The 18,043-nt window shown below is 42.8% G+C and overlaps 1 protein-coding gene across 1 annotated transcript in view; it reads left to right on the forward strand.

The window, feature by feature from the left end:
• LOC110517068 (disintegrin and metalloproteinase domain-containing protein 12) overlaps positions 1 to 18,043 on the forward strand; it is a 221,485-nt gene that overhangs the window by 165,631 nt on the left and 37,811 nt on the right. Inside the window, exons 14-17 of the mRNA XM_036988835.1 lie at positions 3,173 to 3,368; positions 4,155 to 4,263; positions 10,906 to 11,104; positions 14,110 to 14,187. Coding sequence (XP_036844730.1) covers positions 3,173 to 3,368; positions 4,155 to 4,263; positions 10,906 to 11,104; positions 14,110 to 14,187 — 582 coding nt within the window. The remainder of the gene's footprint in view (positions 1 to 3,172; positions 3,369 to 4,154; positions 4,264 to 10,905; positions 11,105 to 14,109; positions 14,188 to 18,043) is intronic.

An 18,043-nucleotide genomic window follows, 5' to 3' on the forward strand; every position in this document is an offset into this window, starting at 1 on the left:
TAGTTGATTTATAAGCTAGAATCTTATGTAGTAGCTAGGCTAGTTGTTTGATCCTCTATAATCATATGTAGTAGCTAGGCTAGTTGTTTGTTTGATAATCTATAATCATAGGTAGTAGCTAGGCTAGTTGTTTGATACTCTATAATCATATGTAGTAGCTAGGCTAGTTGTTTGTTTGATAATCTATAATCATATGTAGTAGCTAGGCTAGTTGTTTGATACTCTATAATCATATGTAGTAGCTAGGCTAGTTGTTTGATACTCTATAATCATATGTAGTAGCTAGGCTAGTTGTTTGATCCTCTATAATCATATGTAGTAGCTAGGCTAGTTGTTTGTTTGATACTCTATAATCATAGGTAGTAGCTAGGCTAGTTGTTTGATACTCTATAATCACATGTAGTAGCTAGGCTAGTTGTTTGATCCTCTATAATCACATGTTGTAGCTAGGCTAGTTGTTTGATACTCTATAATCATATGTAGTAGCTAGGCTAGTTGATTTATAAGCTATAATAATCATATGTAGTAGCTAGGCTAGTTGTTTGATCATCTATAATCATATATAGTAGCTAGGCTAGTTGATTCATAAGCTAGAATCATATGTAGTAGCTAGGCTAGTTATTTGATCCTCTATAATCATATGTAGTAGCTAGGCTAGTTGTTTGATACTCTATAATCATATGTAGTAGCTAGGCTAGTTGTTTGTTTGATACTCTATAATCATATGTAGTAGCTAGGCTACTTGTTTGATCCTCTATAATCATATGTAGTAGCTAGGCTAGTTGTTTGTTTGATACTCTATAATCATATGTAGTAGCTAGGCTAGTTATTTGTTTGATAATCTATAATCATATGTAGTAGCCAGGCTAGTTGTTTGATAATCTATAATCATATGCAGTAGCTAGGCTAGTTGTTTGATCCTCTATAATCATATGTAGTAGCTAGGCTAGTTCATTGATCCTCTATAATCATATGTAGTAGCTAGGCTAGTTGATTGATCCTCTATAATCATATGTAGTAGCTAGGCTGGTTGTTTGATCCTCTATAATCGTATGTAGTAGCTAAGCTAGTTGTTTTATAGTCTATAATCATAGGTAGTAGCTAGGCTAGTTATTTGATACTCTATAATCATATGTAGTAGCTAGGCTAGTTGTTTTATAATCTATAATCATAGGTAGTAGCTAGGCTAGTTATTTGATACTCTATAATCATATGTAGTAGCTAGGCTAGTTGTTTTATAATCTATAATCATAGGTAGTAGCTAGGCTAGTTATTTGATACTCTATAATCATATGTAGTAGCTAGGCTAGTTGTTTTATAATCTATAATCATATGTAGTAGCTAGGCTAGTTGTTTGATCCTCTATAAGCATATGTAGTAGCTAGGCTAGTTGTTTGATCCTCTATAAGCATATGTAGTAGCTAGGCTAGTTGTTAGTTCGATCCTCTATAAACATATGTAGTAGCTAGGCTAGTTGTTTGTTTGATACTCTATAATCATAGGTAGTAGCTAGGCTAGTTGTTTGATACTCTATAATCACATGTAGTAGCTAGGCTAGTTGTTTGATACTCTATAATCACATGTTGTAGCTAGGCTAGTTGTTTGATACTCTATAATCATATGTAGTAGCTAGGCTAGTTGATTTATAAGCTATAATAATCATATGTAGTAGCTAGGCTAGTTGTTTGATCATCTATAATTATATATAGTAGCTAGGCTAGTTGATTTATAAGCTAGAATCATATGTAGTAGCTAGGCTAGTTGTTTGATCCTCTATAATCATATGTAGTAGCTAGGCTAGTTGTTTGATACTCTATAATCATATGTAGTAGCTAGGCTAGTTGTTTGTTTGATACTCTATAATCATATGTAGTAGCTAGGCTAGTTGTTTGATACTCTATAATCATATGTAGTAGCTAGGCTAGTTGATTTATAAGCTAGAATCTTATGTAGTAGCTAGGCTAGTTGTTTGATCCTCTATAATCATATGTAGTAGCTAGGCTAGTTGTTTGTTTGATAATCTATAATCATAGGTAGTAGCTAGGCTAGTTGTTTGATACTCTATAATCATATGTAGTAGCTAGGCTAGTTGTTTGTTTGATAATCTATAATCATATGTAGTAGCTAGGCTAGTTGTTTGATACTCTATAATCATATGTAGTAGCTAGGCTAGTTGTTTGATACTCTATAATCATATGTAGTAGCTAGGCTAGTTGTTTGATCCTCTATAATCATATGTAGTAGCTAGGCTAGTTGTTTGATACTCTATAATCATATGTAGTAGCTAGGCTAGTTGTTTGATACTCTATAATCATATGTAGTAGCTAGGCTAGTTGATTTATAAGCTAGAATCTTATGTAGTAGCTAGGCTAGTTGTTTGATCCTCTATAATCATATGTAGTAGCTAGGCTAGTTGTTTGTTTGATAATCTATAATCATAGGTAGTAGCTAGGCTAGTTGTTTGATACTCTATAATCATATGTAGTAGCTAGGCTAGTTGTTTGTTTGATAATCTATAATCATATGTAGTAGCTAGGCTAGTTGTTTGATACTCTATAATCATATGTAGTAGCTAGGCTAGTTGTTTGATACTCTATAATCATATGTAGTAGCTAGGCTAGTTGTTTGATCCTCTATAATCATATGTAGTAGCTAGGCTAGTTGTTTGATCCTCTATAATCATATGTAGTAGCTAGGCTAGTTGTTTGATACTCTATAATCATATGTAGTAGCTAGGCTAGTTGATTTATAAGCTATAATAATCATATGTAGTAGCTAGGCTAGTTGTTTGATCATCTATAATCATATGTAGTAGCTAGGCTAGTTAATTTATAAGCTAGAATCATATGTAGTAGCTAGGCTAGTTGTTTGATCCTCTATAATCATATGTAGTAGCTAGGCTAGTTGTTTGATACTCTATAATCATATGTAGTAGCTAGGCTAGTTGTTTGTTTGATACTCTATAATCATATGTAGTAGTTAGGCTAGTTGTTTGATACTCTATAATCATATGTAATGGGTAGGGTTAGTAGTAGGTAAGCTGTAGTCTGTCCTCTTCTGTTTCTCTTAGACTTCAGACCTCCATGCCTCTCAAGGCCTCACCTCCTTATCTGTCTGTCTGCCTGTCTGTCTGCCTGTGTGCCTGTCTATCTGCCCGCCTACCTGTCTGTAGCTGAAAGCAGCGGGCACCCCGTGCAGGGATTCCAGTAACTCATGTGACCTGCCAGAGTTCTGTACCGGCGCCAACCCCCATTGCCCTGCTAATGTGTACCTGCATGACGGGCACGCCTGTCACAATGTGGACGGACACTGCTACAATGGGATCTGCCAGACACACGAGCAGCAGTGCATCACTCTCTGGGGTCAGGGTGAGTAGAGAACAGGGTTTGATCACTCTCTGGGGTCAGGGTGAGTAGAGAACAGGGTCGGTTCACTCTCTGGGGTCAGGGTGAGTAGAGAACAGGGTCTGATCACTCCCTGGGGCCATCGTGAGTAGAGAACAGGTTCTGATCACTCTATGGGGTCAGGGTGAGTAGAGAACAGGGTCTGATCACTCGCTGGGGACAGGGTGAGTAGAGAACAGGGTCTGATCACTCTCTGGGGTCAGGGTGAGTACAGAACAGGGTCTGATCACTCTCTGGGGACAGGGTGGGTAGAGAACAGGGTCTGATCACTATCTGGGGACAGGGTGAGTAGAGAACAGGGTCTGATCACTCTCTGGTGCCAGGGTGAGTACAGAACAGGGTCTGATCACTATCTGGGGACAGGGTGAGTAGAGAACAGGGTCTGATCACTCTCTGGGGACAGGGTGGGTAGAGAACAGGGTCTGATCACTATCTGGGGCCAGGGTGAGTAGAGAACAGGGTCTGATCACTCTCTGGAGACAGGGTGAGTAGAGAACAGGGTCTGATCACTCTCTGGGGACAGGGTGAGTAGAGAACAGGTAGAGAGTAGAGAGCCTCGAATCCGCTCCTCCCCAATGGGTTTGAGAAGGAGGAGAGGAGCCTCGAATCTGCTCCTCCCCAATGGGTTTGAGAAGGAGGAGTGGAGCCTCGAGGAGAGGAGGATGTGAGGAAACCACAGAAAGACGATATCAGATAAGGCCGAGAAGTTAAAGTCTGTCTCTGATGTTATATGTCCCCCATGTCTGATAGGAGCCAAGCCCGCCCCAGGGATCTGCTTTGAGAGAGTCAACTCGGCAGGAGATCCCTACGGGAACTGTGGGAAGGACTCCAGGGGATCCTTTGCCAAGTGTGAAGCTCCGTAAGACGACATACCAGTACACATATCCACTGTCTCTGAGCATGTGCTGGTTTTTAAATAAAATGTGAAAAGAGAACCCCCCCCCCCCCCCCCCTTGCATTTGATCTATACTACAATGTGATTGGTTTATTTGACAACGTTATCGACCACTCGGGTCTTTAACAGGTGTGTGAGTTGTCGAAAACGTAGTCAAATAAACCTGATCGCAGTGGTGCGTGGGTATAGAATTACCAGGCTGTACTTCTTTGAAAGGGTAACCACGGCAACAGCAGGAGACAAAAGGGTATAGAATTACCAGGCTGTACTTCTTTGAAAGGGTAACCACGACTACAACAGGAGACAAAAGGGTATAGAATTACCAGGCTGTACATCTTTGAAAGGGTAACCACGACTACAACAGGAGACAAAAGGGTATAGAATTACCAGGCTGTACATCTTTGAAAGGGTAACCACGACTACAACAGGAGACAAAAGGGTATAGAATTACCAGGCTGTACTTCTTTGAAAGGGTAACCACGACTACAACAGGAGACAAAAGGGTATAGAATTACCAGGCTGTACATCTTTAAAAGGGTAACCACGACTACAACAGGAGACAAAAGGGTATAGAATTACCAGGCTGTACTTCTTTGAAAGGGTAACCACGACTACAATAGGAGACAAAAGGGTATAGAATTACCAGGCTGTACTTCTTTGAAAGGGTAACCACGACAACAACAGGAGACAAAAGGGTATAGAATTACCAGGCTGTACATCTTTGAAAGGGTAACCACGACTACAACAGGAGACAAAAGGGTATAGAATTACCAGGCTGTACATCTTTGAAAGGGTAACCACGACTACAACAGGAGACAAAAGGGTATAGAATTACCAGGCTGTACTTCTTTGAAAGGGTAACCACGACAACAACAGGAGACAAAAGGGTATAGAATTACCAGGCTGTACATCTTTGAAAGGGTAACCACGACAACAACAGGAGACAAAAGGGTATAGAATTACCAGGCTGTACATCTTTGAAAGGGTAACCACGACTACAACAGGAGACAAAAGGGTATAGAATTACCAGGCTGTACATCTTTGAAAGGGTAACTACGACAACAACAGGAGACAAAAGGGTATAGAATTACCAGGCTGTGCATCTTTGAAAGGGTAACCACGACTACAACAGGAGACAAAAGGGTATAGAATTACCAGGCTGTACATCTTTGAAAGGGTAACCACGACAACAACAGGAGACAAAAGGGTATAGAATTACCAGTCTGTACATCTTTAAAAGGGTAACCACGACAACAACAGGAGACAAAAGGGTATAGAATTACCAGTCTGTACATCTTTAAAAGGGTAACCACGACTACAACAGGAGACAAAAGGGTATAGAATTACCAGGCTGTACATCTTTGAAAGGGTAACCACGACAACAACAGGAGACAAAAGGGTATAGAATTACCAGGCTGTACATCTTTGAAAGGGTAACCACGACAACAACAGGAGACAAAAGGGTATAGAATTACCAGGCTGTACATCTTTGAAAGGGTAACCACGACAACAACAGGAGACAAAAGGGTATAGAATTACCAGGCTGTACATCTTTGAAAGGGTAACCACGACAACAACAGGAGACAAAAGGGTATAGAATTACCAGGCTGTATATCTTTGAAAGGGTAACCACGACAACAACAGGAGACAAAAGGGTATAGAATTACCAGGCTGTACATCTTTGAAAGGGTAACCACGACAACAACAGGAGACAAAAGGGAGAAAAAAGTGTCGGTCTTTAAATGAAGACGTGATGTCATAGTCTAGACTTTATTGAAACTGTTGAAATGTTTTAATTAGCATAAAAAAAAGGGGGAGGGGTTTTGTTCTTCTTAACGATCCCCTTTAATTGTCTTTAGACGGCAGAGACATTAGTGGGTGTGTCCCAAATGGATTCCTATTTCCTGTTTAGTGCACTACTCTTTACCAGTGCCCAATGCCCCCTGCTCAAAAGCAGGGCACTAAACAAGGGAATAGGGTGCTATTCTGGGATGTTGACCTGAATCAGTCATCAACGGTCTCTTAATTGACTTAATTGCAGCAATGACAGAAAACTGGATGTGACTGGGATTGACTGAGACCCTTATACAATGACAAACAAAGAAAAGAACGGGGTTTCACACAGCCACTATTTCAGTCTAGTGTAGGACTGGGCTACAGCCACTCTTTCAGTCTAATGTAGGACTGGGCTACAGTCTAGTGTAGGACTGGGCTACAGTCTAATGTAGGACTGGGCTACAGCCTAATGTAGGACTGGGCTACAGTCTAATGTAGGACTGGGCTACAGTCTAATGTAGGACTGGGCTACAGTCTAATGTAGGACTGGGCTACAGTCTAATGTAGGACTGGGCTACAGCAACTATTTCAGTCTAGTGTAGGACTGGGCTACAGTCACTCTTTCAGTCTAATGTAGGACTGGGCTACAGCCACTATTTCAGTCTAATGTAGGACTGGGCTACAGTCTAATGTAGGACTGGGCTACAGCCACTATTTCAGTCTAATGTAGGACTGAGCTACAGCCACTCTTTCAGTCTAATGTAGGACTGGGCTACAGCCACTATTTCAGTCTAATGTAGGACTGGGCTACAGCCACTCTTTCAATCTAATGTAGGACTGGGCTACAGCCACTATTTCAGTCTAATGTAGGACTGGGCTACAGTCTAATGTAGGACTGGGCTACAGCCACTCTTTCAGTCTAATGTAGGACTGGGCTACAGCCACTATTGCAGTCTAATGTAGGACTGGGCTACAGTCTAATGTAGGACTGGGCTACAGCCACTCTTTCTGTCTAATGTAGGACTGGGCTACAGTCTAATGTAGGACTGGGCTACAGCCACTCTTTCAGTCTAATGTAGGACTGGGCTACAGCCACTATTTCAGTCTAATGTAGGACTGGGCTACAGTCTAATGTAGGACTGGGCTACAGTCTAATGTAGGACTGGGCTACAGCCACTCTTTCAGTCTAATGTAGGACTGGGCTACAGCCACTATTTCAGTCTAATGTAGGACTGGGCTACAGTCTAATGTAGGACTGGGCTACAGCCACTATTTCAGTCTAATGTAGGACTGGGCTACAGTCTAATGTAGGACTGGGCTACAGCCACTCTTTCAGTCTAATGTAGGACTGGGCTACAGCCACTATTTCAGTCTAATGTAGGACTGGGCTACAGCCACTCTTTCAGTCTAATGTAGGACTGGGCTACAGCCACTATTTCAGTCTAATGTAGGACTGGGCTACAGCCCCTCTTTCAGTCTAATGTAGGACTGGGCTACAGTCACTCTTTCAGTCTAATGTAGGACTGGGCTACAGCCACTATTTTTGTCTAATGTAGGACTGGGCTACAGCCACTATTTTTGTCTAATGTAGGACTGGGCTACAGTCTAATGTAGGACTGGGCTAAAGTCTAATGTAGGACTGGGCTACAGTCTAATGTAGGACTGGGCTACAGTATAATGTAGGACTGGGCTAAAGTCTAATGTAGGACTGGGCTACAGCCACTCTTTCTGTCTAATGTAGGACTGGGCTACAGCCTAATGTAGGACTGGGCTACAGCCACTCTTTCAGTCTAATGTAGGACTGGGCTACAGCCACTATTTCAGTCTAATGTAGGACTGGGCTACAGCCACTCTTTCTGTCTAATGTAGGACTGGGCTACAGCCACTCTTTCTGTCTAATGTAGGACTGGGCTACAGTCTAATGTAGGACTGGACTACAGCCACTCTTTCAGTCTAATGTAGGACTGGGCTACAGCCACTCTTTCTGTCTAATGTAGGACTGGGCTACAGCCACTCTTTCTGTCTAATGTAGGACTGGGCTACAGTCTAATGTAGGAATGGGCTACAGCCACTCTTTCTGTCTGATTCTCAGCTGATTTCCCTGGAACTGGGGTTGAAAAGAGTCCTAACAGCACAGAATCTAAACTGGGGTTGAAAAGAGTCCTAACACAACAGAATCTAAACTGGGGTTGAAAAGAGTCCTAACACAACAGAATCTAAACTGGGGTTGAAAAGAGTCCTAACACAACAGAATCTAAACTGGGGTTGAAAAGAGTCCTAACACAACAGAACCTAAACTGCTTTTGAAAAGAGTCCTAACACAACAGAATCTAAACTGGGGTTGAAAAGAGTCCTAACAGCACAACAGAATCTAAACTGGGGTTGAAAAGAGTCCTGACAGCACAACATAACCTAAACTGGGGTTGAAAGAGTCCTAACAACACAACAGAACCTAAACTGGGGTTGAAAAGAGTCCTAACAACACAACAGAATCTAAACTGGGGTTGAAAAGAGTCCTAAAAACACAACAGAACCTAAACTGGGGTTGAAAAGAGTCCTAACAACACAACAGAATCTAAACTGGGGTTGAAAAGAGTCCTAACACAACAGAATCTAAACTGGGGTTGAAAAGAGTCCTAACAACACAACAGAATCTAAACTGGGATTGAAAAGAGTCCTAACACAACAGAACCTAAACTGGGGTTGAAAAGAGTCCTAACACAACAGAACCTAAACTGGGGTTGAAAAGAGTCCTAACAACACAACATAATCTAAACTGTGGTTGAAAAGAGTCCTGACAACACAACAGAATCTAAACTGGGGTTGAAAAGAGTCCCAACAAAACAGAATCTAAACTGGGGTTGAAAAGAATCCTGACAACACAACAGAATCTAAACTGGGGTTGAAAAGAGTCCCAACAAAACAGAATCTAAACTGGGGTTGAAAAGAATCCTGACAACACAACAGAATCTAAACTGGGGTTGAAAAGAGTCCTGACAACACAACAGAATCTAAACTGGGGTTGAAAAGAGTCCTAACAGCACAACAGAATCTAAACTGGGGTTGAAAAGAGTCCTAACAACACAACATAACCTAAACTGCTTTTGAAAATAGTCCTAACACAACAGAATCTAAACTGGGGTTGAAAAGAGTCCTAACAGCACAACAGAATCTAAACTGGGGTTGAAAAGAGTCCTGACAGCACAACATAACCTAAACTGGGGTTGAAAGAGTCCTAACAACACAACAGAACCTAAACTGGGGTTGAAAAGAGTCCTAACAACACAACAGAATCTAAACTGGGGTTGAAAAGAGTCCTAAAAACACAACAGAACCTAAACTGGGGTTGAAAAGAGTCCTAACAACACAACAGAATCTAAACTGGGGTTGAAAAGAGTCCTAACACAACAGAATCTAAACTGGGGTTGAAAAGAGTCCTAACAACACAACAGAATCTAAACTGGGATTGAAAAGAGTCCTAACACAACAGAACCTAAACTGGGGTTGAAAAGAGTCCTAACACAACAGAACCTAAACTGGGGTTGAAAAGAGTCCTAACAACACAACATAATCTAAACTGTGGTTGAAAAGAGTCCTGACAACACAACAGAATCTAAACTGGGGTTGAAAAGAGTCCCAACAAAACAGAATCTAAACTGGGGTTGAAAAGAATCCTGACAACACAACAGAATCTAAACTGGGGTTGAAAAGAGTCCCAACAAAACAGAATCTAAACTGGGGTTGAAAAGAATCCTGACAACACAACAGAATCTAAACTGTGGTTGAAAAGAGTCCTGACAACACAACAGAATCTAAACTGGGGTTGAAAAGAGTCCTAACAGCACAACAGAATCTAAACTGGGGTTGAAAAGAGTCCTAACAACACAACAGAACCTAAACTGGGGTTGAAAAGAGTCCTAACAACACAACAGAATCTAAACTGGAGTTGAAAAGAGTCCTAACACAACAGAATCTAAACTGGGGTTGAAAAGAGTCCTAACACAACAGAATCTAAACTGGGGTTGAAAAGAGTCCTAACAACACAACGGAACCTAAACGGGGGTTGAAAAGAGTCCTAACACAACAGAACCTAAACTGGGGTTGAAAAGAGTCCTAACACAACATAATCTAAACTGGGGTTGAAAAGAGTCCTAACACGACAGAATCTAAACTGGGGTTGAAAAGAACAGAACAGAATCTAAACTGGGGTTGAAAAGAGTCCTAATACAACAGAACCTAAACTGGGGTTGAAAAGAGTCCTAACACAACAGAACCTAAACTGGGGTTGAAAAGAGTCCTGACAACACAACAGAATCTAAACTGGGGTTGAAAAGAGTCCTAACACAACAGAATCTAAACTGGGGTTGCAAAGAGTCCTAACACAACATAATCTAAACTGGGGTTGAAAAGAGTCCTGACAACACAACAGAACACTGTGTAGTAGTTACTGTAGTTCTAGCAACACAGTAGTTACTGTAGTTCACTGGCGTAAATCTCAATTCTGCAGTGTCTGCAGGTTTTCGCTCCTCCATTGTACTTGATCGATCAATTAAGGTCATTGATTAGTTTAAGAACTCCCCTCACCTGGTTGTCTAGGTCTTAATTTGATACAAATTGAAAGGAAATAACGAAATAACCAGCAGGCACACAGCCCTCCAGGAAATCATTTTGACACCACTGTTGTAGATGGTTGGAGAGAAAGTCAAGTTATTTGACAGCTAAGACTCTGGCTCCAGTAACACTGAACTATCATTCAGGTGAATGCCTTTAGTTGTGTTTTCTAATCTAGTGATTAATGGGGTGTTGTTTGTTGTTTGTTGTTGTTTACAGAGATGCTAAGTGTGGCAAAATACAGTGTCAAGGAGGAGCCAACCGGCCAATAATAGGCACCAATGCCGTCTCCATAGAAACCAACATCCCCCTACAAGAGGGGGGCCGAATCCTGTGCCGGGGGACCCATGTCTACCTGGGGGACGACATGCCTGACCCAGGCCTCGTCATGTCGGGCACAAAGTGTGGCGACGCCATGGTGAGAACTCAACACCGTTACCCTGTTCACACCACTGGGCCGTCGGACCATCCAGGAGAGAGTGTGTTGTTGTTGTTGTTGACAGAGGTTAACTGTGCTGGCCTCTTGTTACGTGTCCACAATAGTAGCTCGAACTGTGCAGGGAAGGACAATGGGGAAAGAAAATATCTGAGTCAGCATTGTACAGTTTTTGGTCAGCCTTGTATGGTTTGGGTCAGAATTGTATGGTTTGGCTTAGCATGGTACAGTTTGATTCAGCATTGTATGGTTTGGGTCAGCATTGTATGGTTTGGGTCAGCATTGTACGGTTTGGGTCAGCATTGTATGGTTTGGGTCAGCATTGTACGGTTTGGGTCAGCATTGTATGGTTTGGGTCAGCATTGTATGGTTTGGGTCAGCATTGTATGGTTTGGGTCAGCAATGTATGGTTTGACTCAGTATTGTATGTTTTGGGTCAGCATTGTATGGTTTGATTCAGCGTTGTATGGTTTGGGTCAGCAATATACGTTTTGGCTCAGCATTGTATGGTTTGGCTCAGCATTGTACGTTTTGGCTCAGCATTGTATGGTTTGGCTCAGCATTGTACGGTTTAGGTCAGCATTGTATGGTTTGGCTCAGCATTGTACGGTTTAGGTCAGCATTGTATGGTTTGGCTCAGCATTGTACGGTTTAGGTCAGCATTGTATGGTTTGACTCAGCATTGTACGGTTTGGGTCAGCATTGTATGGTTTGGCTCAGCATTGTACGTTTTGGGTCAGCATGATAGCGTGAAAAGGGTACTTGAATTAGACTTAAATTTACATTGAAATATACAGCTCTGAACTAGCCAGTAGAGTCCAATTGATCTGTGACACTGGTTACAGCCAGTTTAGTTTTTTAGGAAGGCCTTTTTCCAGCCCTAAACACTGGGCAGTGACCGTGGAATCTAACGGTGGTGACATCAGTGTAGTCTGTCTGTCTGTCTGTCTGTCTGTCTGTCTGTCTGTCTGTCTGTCTGTCTGTCTGTCTGTCTGTCTGTCTGTCTGTCTGTCTCCTCTCTCTCTCTCTCTCTCTCTCTCTCTCTCTCTCTCTCTCTCTCTGCCTGCCTGTCTATCGGTCTGGTCTGCTCTCTCTCTGTCTGCCTGTTCTCTGTCTGTGTCTCTCTCTATCTCATTTCAATTTCATTTTAGGGGCTTTATTGGCATGGGAAACATATGTTAACGTTGCCAAAGCAAGTGAAGTAGATAATTAACAAAAATGAAATAAATAAAAGTGAACAGTAAACATTTAACACACAGAAGTTCCAAAATAATAAAGACAACAAATGTCATATTATGTACATACAGTGTTGTAACGATGTGCAAATAGTTAAAGTACAAAAGGGAAAATAAATAAACATAAATATGGGTTGTATTTACAATGGTGTTTGTTCTTCACTGTTTAACCTTGCTGCTTGTTTAGCAGGCCCTCGTGCCAAATTGAGTCAAAAGCTTTTTTTGAAAATCAACAAAGCATGAGAAGACTTTGCCTTTGTTTTGGTTTGTTTGTTTGTCAATTAGGGTGTGCAGGGTGAATACATGGTCTGTTGTACGGTAATTTGGTAAAAAGCCAATTTGACATTTGCTCAGTACGTTGTTTTCATTGAGGAAATGTACGAGTCTGCTGTTAATGATAATGCAGAGGATTTTCCCAAGGTTACTGTTGACGCATATTCCACGGTAGTTATTGGGGTCAAATTTGTCTCCACTTTTGTGGATTGGGGTGATCAGTCCTTGGTTCCAAATACTGAGGAAGATGCCAGAGCTGAGGATGATGTTAAAGAGTTTTAGCCAATTGGAATTTGTGGTCTGTATATTCATTTTGTTTAGGATACCATCAACACCACAGGCCTTTTTGGGTTGGAGGGTTTTTATTTTGTCCTGTGTTTTTGTTCAATGTATTTGGAGAATCCAGTGGGTTCTGGTCGTCTTTAATAGTTGAATCTAAGATTTGTATTTGATCATGTATATGTTTTTGCTGTTTGTTCTTTGTTATAGAGCCAAAAAGATTGGAGAAGTGGTTTATCCATACATCTCCGTTTTGGATAGATGTCTCTTCGTGGTGTTGTTTGTTTAGTGTTTTCCAATTTTCCCAGAAGTGGTTAGAGTCTATGGATTCTTCAGTTACATTGAGCTGATTTCTGACATGCTGTTCCTTCTTTTTCCGTAGTGTATTTCTGTATTGTTTTAGTGATTCACCGTAGTGAAGGAGTAGACTCGGGTTTTCAGGGTCTCTATGTTTTTGGTTGGACAAGTTTCTCAATTTCTTTCTTGAGAAACACGGCGTTCTTCATAAAACCATTTGTCATTGTTGTTCATTTTCTCAGGTTGTCTGCTTGTAATTTATTTATTTTTGATAGGGAAGCTGAGAGTTTAAATATACTGTTCAGGTTTTCTACTGCCAAGTTTACACCTTCACTATTACAGAGAAACATTTTGTCCAGGAAATTGTCTAGAAGGGATTGAATTTGTTGTTGCCTAATTTTCTCTCTCTCACTTTCTCTCTCTCCCCCCTCTCTTTCTCCTTCCCTCTCCGCCCTAACCCCCCCCCTCTCTCTCTCTTTCTCTCTCGCTCTCTCTCTCTCTCTCGCTCTTCCTCCCCCCATCTCTCTCTCCCTCCCTCAACCCCCCCCCCCTCTCTCTCTCTCTCTCTCTCTCTGTCTCTCTCTCTCTCTCTCTCTGTCTCTCTCTCTGTCTCTCTCTGTCTCTCTCTGTCTCTCTCTCTCTCTCTCTCTCTCTCTCTCTCTGTCTCTCTCTCTCTCTCTCTGTCACTCTCTCTCTCTCTCTGTCTCTCTGTCTCTCTCTGTCTCTCTCTCTCTCTCTGTCTCTCTCTCGCTCTCTCTCTCTCTCGCTCTCTCTCTCTCTCGCTCTCTCTCTCTCTCACTCTCGCTCTTTCTCTCTCTCTCTCGCTCTTTCTCTCTCTATTTCTCTCTCTCTTTCCCCCCACTCTCTCTCTCTCTCTCTCTCTCTCTCTCTGTCTGTCTGTAGATGTGTCTGAACCGGCAGTGTCAGAACGTCAGTGTCTTTGGAGTGGAGGAGTGCTCAGAGAAATGCAGCGGTCGAGGGGTGAGTAACGTCACGGTTAAAAACCCCCCTTTTGAACACCTCCCTCTCTTTTTTTTGTCCTTTCTTACGTGCCAAATTGCACCCTCTACCCTTACATTGTGCACAACTTTTCAACCAGAGCCCTATAAAGCCCCAGGTCAAAGGTGGTGCACTACATTAGGGAATAGGCTGGAATGAGGGACTGAGACCATGAGACTGGTTCATGATTCATGTCTGTAATTTATCCCACATGTGACTTTGATCCTTGCCGGTCCAGTAGATCTTCCCCTCGGTAATAAAGTCGTCCTCATGCAATCCTTAAACCATCACTGTTCAGCTTCTGGTTGAATACCGTACATTGACTTCATATATGCACACACACACACACACACACACACACGCACACACGCACGCACGCACGCACACACACACACAGACACACACACACACACACACACCCACCCACATGCTCATACACACACACACACACACACACACGCACACACACACACCCACCCACACGCTCATACACACACACACACACACACACACACACACACACACACACCAGCCTACCAACCTCTACTGTTTCAGAGTGTGATGTGTTTCCGGTAAGGTAACCCATTCCAGTGTTCTGTTATCAATCATCCTGGAGGGCTGCCTGCCGAGAGGTTCAATCAGTTTGGTGTGGTGGATTCATTTATGTTCAGCTTTAAGTGCCATTCAAATCAAATCAAATCAAAATCAAATCAAATCAAATTTTATTTGTCACATACACATGGTTAGCAGATGTTAATGCGAGTGTAGCGAAATGCTTGTGCTTCTAGTTCCGACAATGCAGTAATAACAAGTAATCTAACTAACAATTCCAAAACTACTGTCTTGTACACAGTGTAAGGGGATAAAGAATATGTACATAAGGATATATGAATGAGTGATGGTACAGAGCAGCATAGGCAAGATACAGTAGATGGTATCGGGTACAGTATGTACAATGAGATGAGTATGTAAACAAAGTGGCATAGTATAGTATAAAGTGGCTAGTGATACATGTATTACATAAGGATACCGTCGATGATATAGAGTACAGTATATACGTATGCGTATGAGATGAATAATGTAGGGTAAGTAACATTTATATAAGGTAGCATTGTTTAAAGTGGCTAGTGATATATTTACATCATTTCCCATCAATTCCCATTATTAAAGTGGCTGGAGTTGAGTCAGTGTCAGTGTGTTGGCAGCAGCCACTCAGTGTTAGTGGTGGCTGTTTAACAGTCTGATGGCCTTGAGATAGAAGCTGTTTTTTAGTCTCTCGGTCCCAGCTTTGATGCACCTGTACTGACCTCGCCTTCTGGATGATAGCGGGGTGAACAGGCAGTGACTCGGGTGGTTGATGTCCTTGATGATCTTTATGGCCTTCCTGTGACATCGGGTGGTGTAGGTGTCCTGGAGGGCAGGTAGTTTGCCCCCGGTGATGCGTTGTGCAGACCTCACTACCCTCTGGAGAGCCTTACGGTTGAGGGCGGTGCAGTTGCCATACCAGGCGGTGATACAGCCCGCCAGGATGCTCTCGATTGTGCATCTGTAGAAGTTTGTGAGTGCTTTTGGTGACAAGCCGAATTTCTTCAGCCTCCTGAGGTTGAAGAGGCGCTGCTGCGCCTTCTTCACGATGCTGTCTGTGTGAGTGGACCAATTCAGTTTGTCTGTGATGTGTATGCCGAGGAACTTAAAACTTGCTACCCTCTCCACTACTGTTCCATCGATGTGGATAGGGGGGTGTTCCCTCTGCTGTTTCCTGAAGTCCACAATCATCTCCTTAGTTTTGTTGACGTTGAGTGTGAGGTTGTTTTCCTGACACCACACTCCGAGGGCCCTCACCTCCTCCCTGTAGGCCGTCTCATCGTTGTTGGTAATCAAGCCTACCACTGTTGTGTCGTCCGCAAACTTGATGATTGAGTTGGAGGCGTGCGTGGCCACGCAGTCGTGGGTGAACAGGGAGTACAGGAGAGGGCTCAGAACGCAACCTTGTGGGGCCCCAGTGTTGAGGATCAGCGGGGAGGAGATGTTGTTGCCTACCCTCACCACCTGGGGGCGGCCCGTCAGGAAGTCCAGTACCCAGTTGCACAGGGCGGGGTCGAGACCCAGGGTCTCGAGCTTGATGACGAGCTTGGAGGGTACTATGGTGTTGAATGCCGAGCTGTAGTCGATGAACAGCATTCTCACATAGGTATTCCTCTTGTCCAGATGGGTTAGGGCAGTGTGCAGTGTGGTTGAGATTGCATCGTCTGTGGACCTATTTGGGCGGTAAGCAAATTGGAGTGGGTCTAGGGTGTCAGGTAGGGTGGAGGTGATATGGTCCTTGACTAGTCTCTCAAAGCACTTCATGATGACGGATGTGAGTGCTACGGGGCGGTAGTCATTTAGCTCAGTTACCTTAGCTTTCTTGGGAACAGGAACAATGGTGGCCCTCTTGAAGCATGTGGGAACAGCAGACTGGTATAGGGATTGATTGAATATGTCCGTAAACACACCGGCCAGCTGGTCTGCGCATGCTCTGAGGGCGCGGCTGGGGATGCCATCTGGGCCTGCAGCCTTGCGAGGGTTAACACGTTTAAATGTCTTACTCACCTCGGGTGCAGTGAAGGAGAGACCGCATGTTTTCGTTGCAGGCCGTGTCAGTGGCACTGTATTGTCCTCAAAGCGGGCAAAAAAGTTATTTAGTCTGCCTGGGAGCAAGACATCCTGGTCCGTGACTGGGCTGGGTTTCTTCCTGTAGTCCGTGATTGACTGTAGACCCTGCCACATGCCTCTTGTGTCTGAGCCGTTGAATTGAGATTCTACTTTGTCTCTGTACTGGCGCTTAGCTTGTTTGATAGCCTTGCGGAGGGAATAGCTGCACTGTTTGTATTCGGTCATGTTACCAGACACCTTGCCCTGATTAAAAGCAGTGGTTCGCGCTTTCAGTTTCACACGAATGCTGCCATCAATCCACGGTTTCTGGTTAGGGAATGTTTTAATCGTTGCTATGGGAACGACATCTTCAACGCACGTTCTAATGAACTCGCACACCGAATCAGCGTATTCGTCAATGTTGTTATCTGACGCAATACGAAACATCTCCCAGTCCACGTGATGGAAGCAGTCTTGGAGTGTGGAGTCAGCTTGGTCGGACCAGCGTTGGACAGACCTCAGCGTGGGTGCCTCTTGTTTTAGTTTCTGTCTGTAGGCAGGGATCAACAAAATGGAGTCGTGGTCAGCTTTTCATCATCGACTGGCTCTGAGGCACACGTCCTTGTCCTGAAATGTGCTGAAATGTCAAGTCAGACAAAAGGTTTATTTGGCCAAACCCAGGCAGGCAAAGGGTGTAAGGCACACAGTTAAACTTGAAGTATGTGATCTACAGTAGCAGTAGTATGTTGTGATATACTACCTACAGGTGTGTTATGTTGTGATATACTAGCTACAGGTGTGATATGTTGTGATATACTACCTACAGGTGTGATATGTTGTGATATACTACCTACAGGTGTGTAATAACTACAATATGTTGTGGTATACTACCTACAGGTGTGTTATAACTACAATATGTTGTGATATACTACCTACAGGTGTGTTATGTTGTGATATACTACCTACAGGTGTGATATGTTGTGATATACTACCTACAGGTGTGTTATAACTACAATATGTTGTGATATACTACCTACAGGTGTGATATGTTGTGATATACTACCTACAGGTGTGTAATAACTACAATATGTTGTGGTATACTACCTACAGGTGTGTTATAACTACAATATGTTGTGATATACTACCTACAGGTGTGTTATGTTGTGATATACTACCTACAGGTGTGATATGTTGTGATATACTA

Source organism: Oncorhynchus mykiss, chromosome 1, assembly GCF_013265735.2.
Source record: "Oncorhynchus mykiss isolate Arlee chromosome 1, USDA_OmykA_1.1, whole genome shotgun sequence".
NCBI classification, from domain to species: domain Eukaryota; kingdom Metazoa; phylum Chordata; class Actinopteri; order Salmoniformes; family Salmonidae; genus Oncorhynchus; species Oncorhynchus mykiss.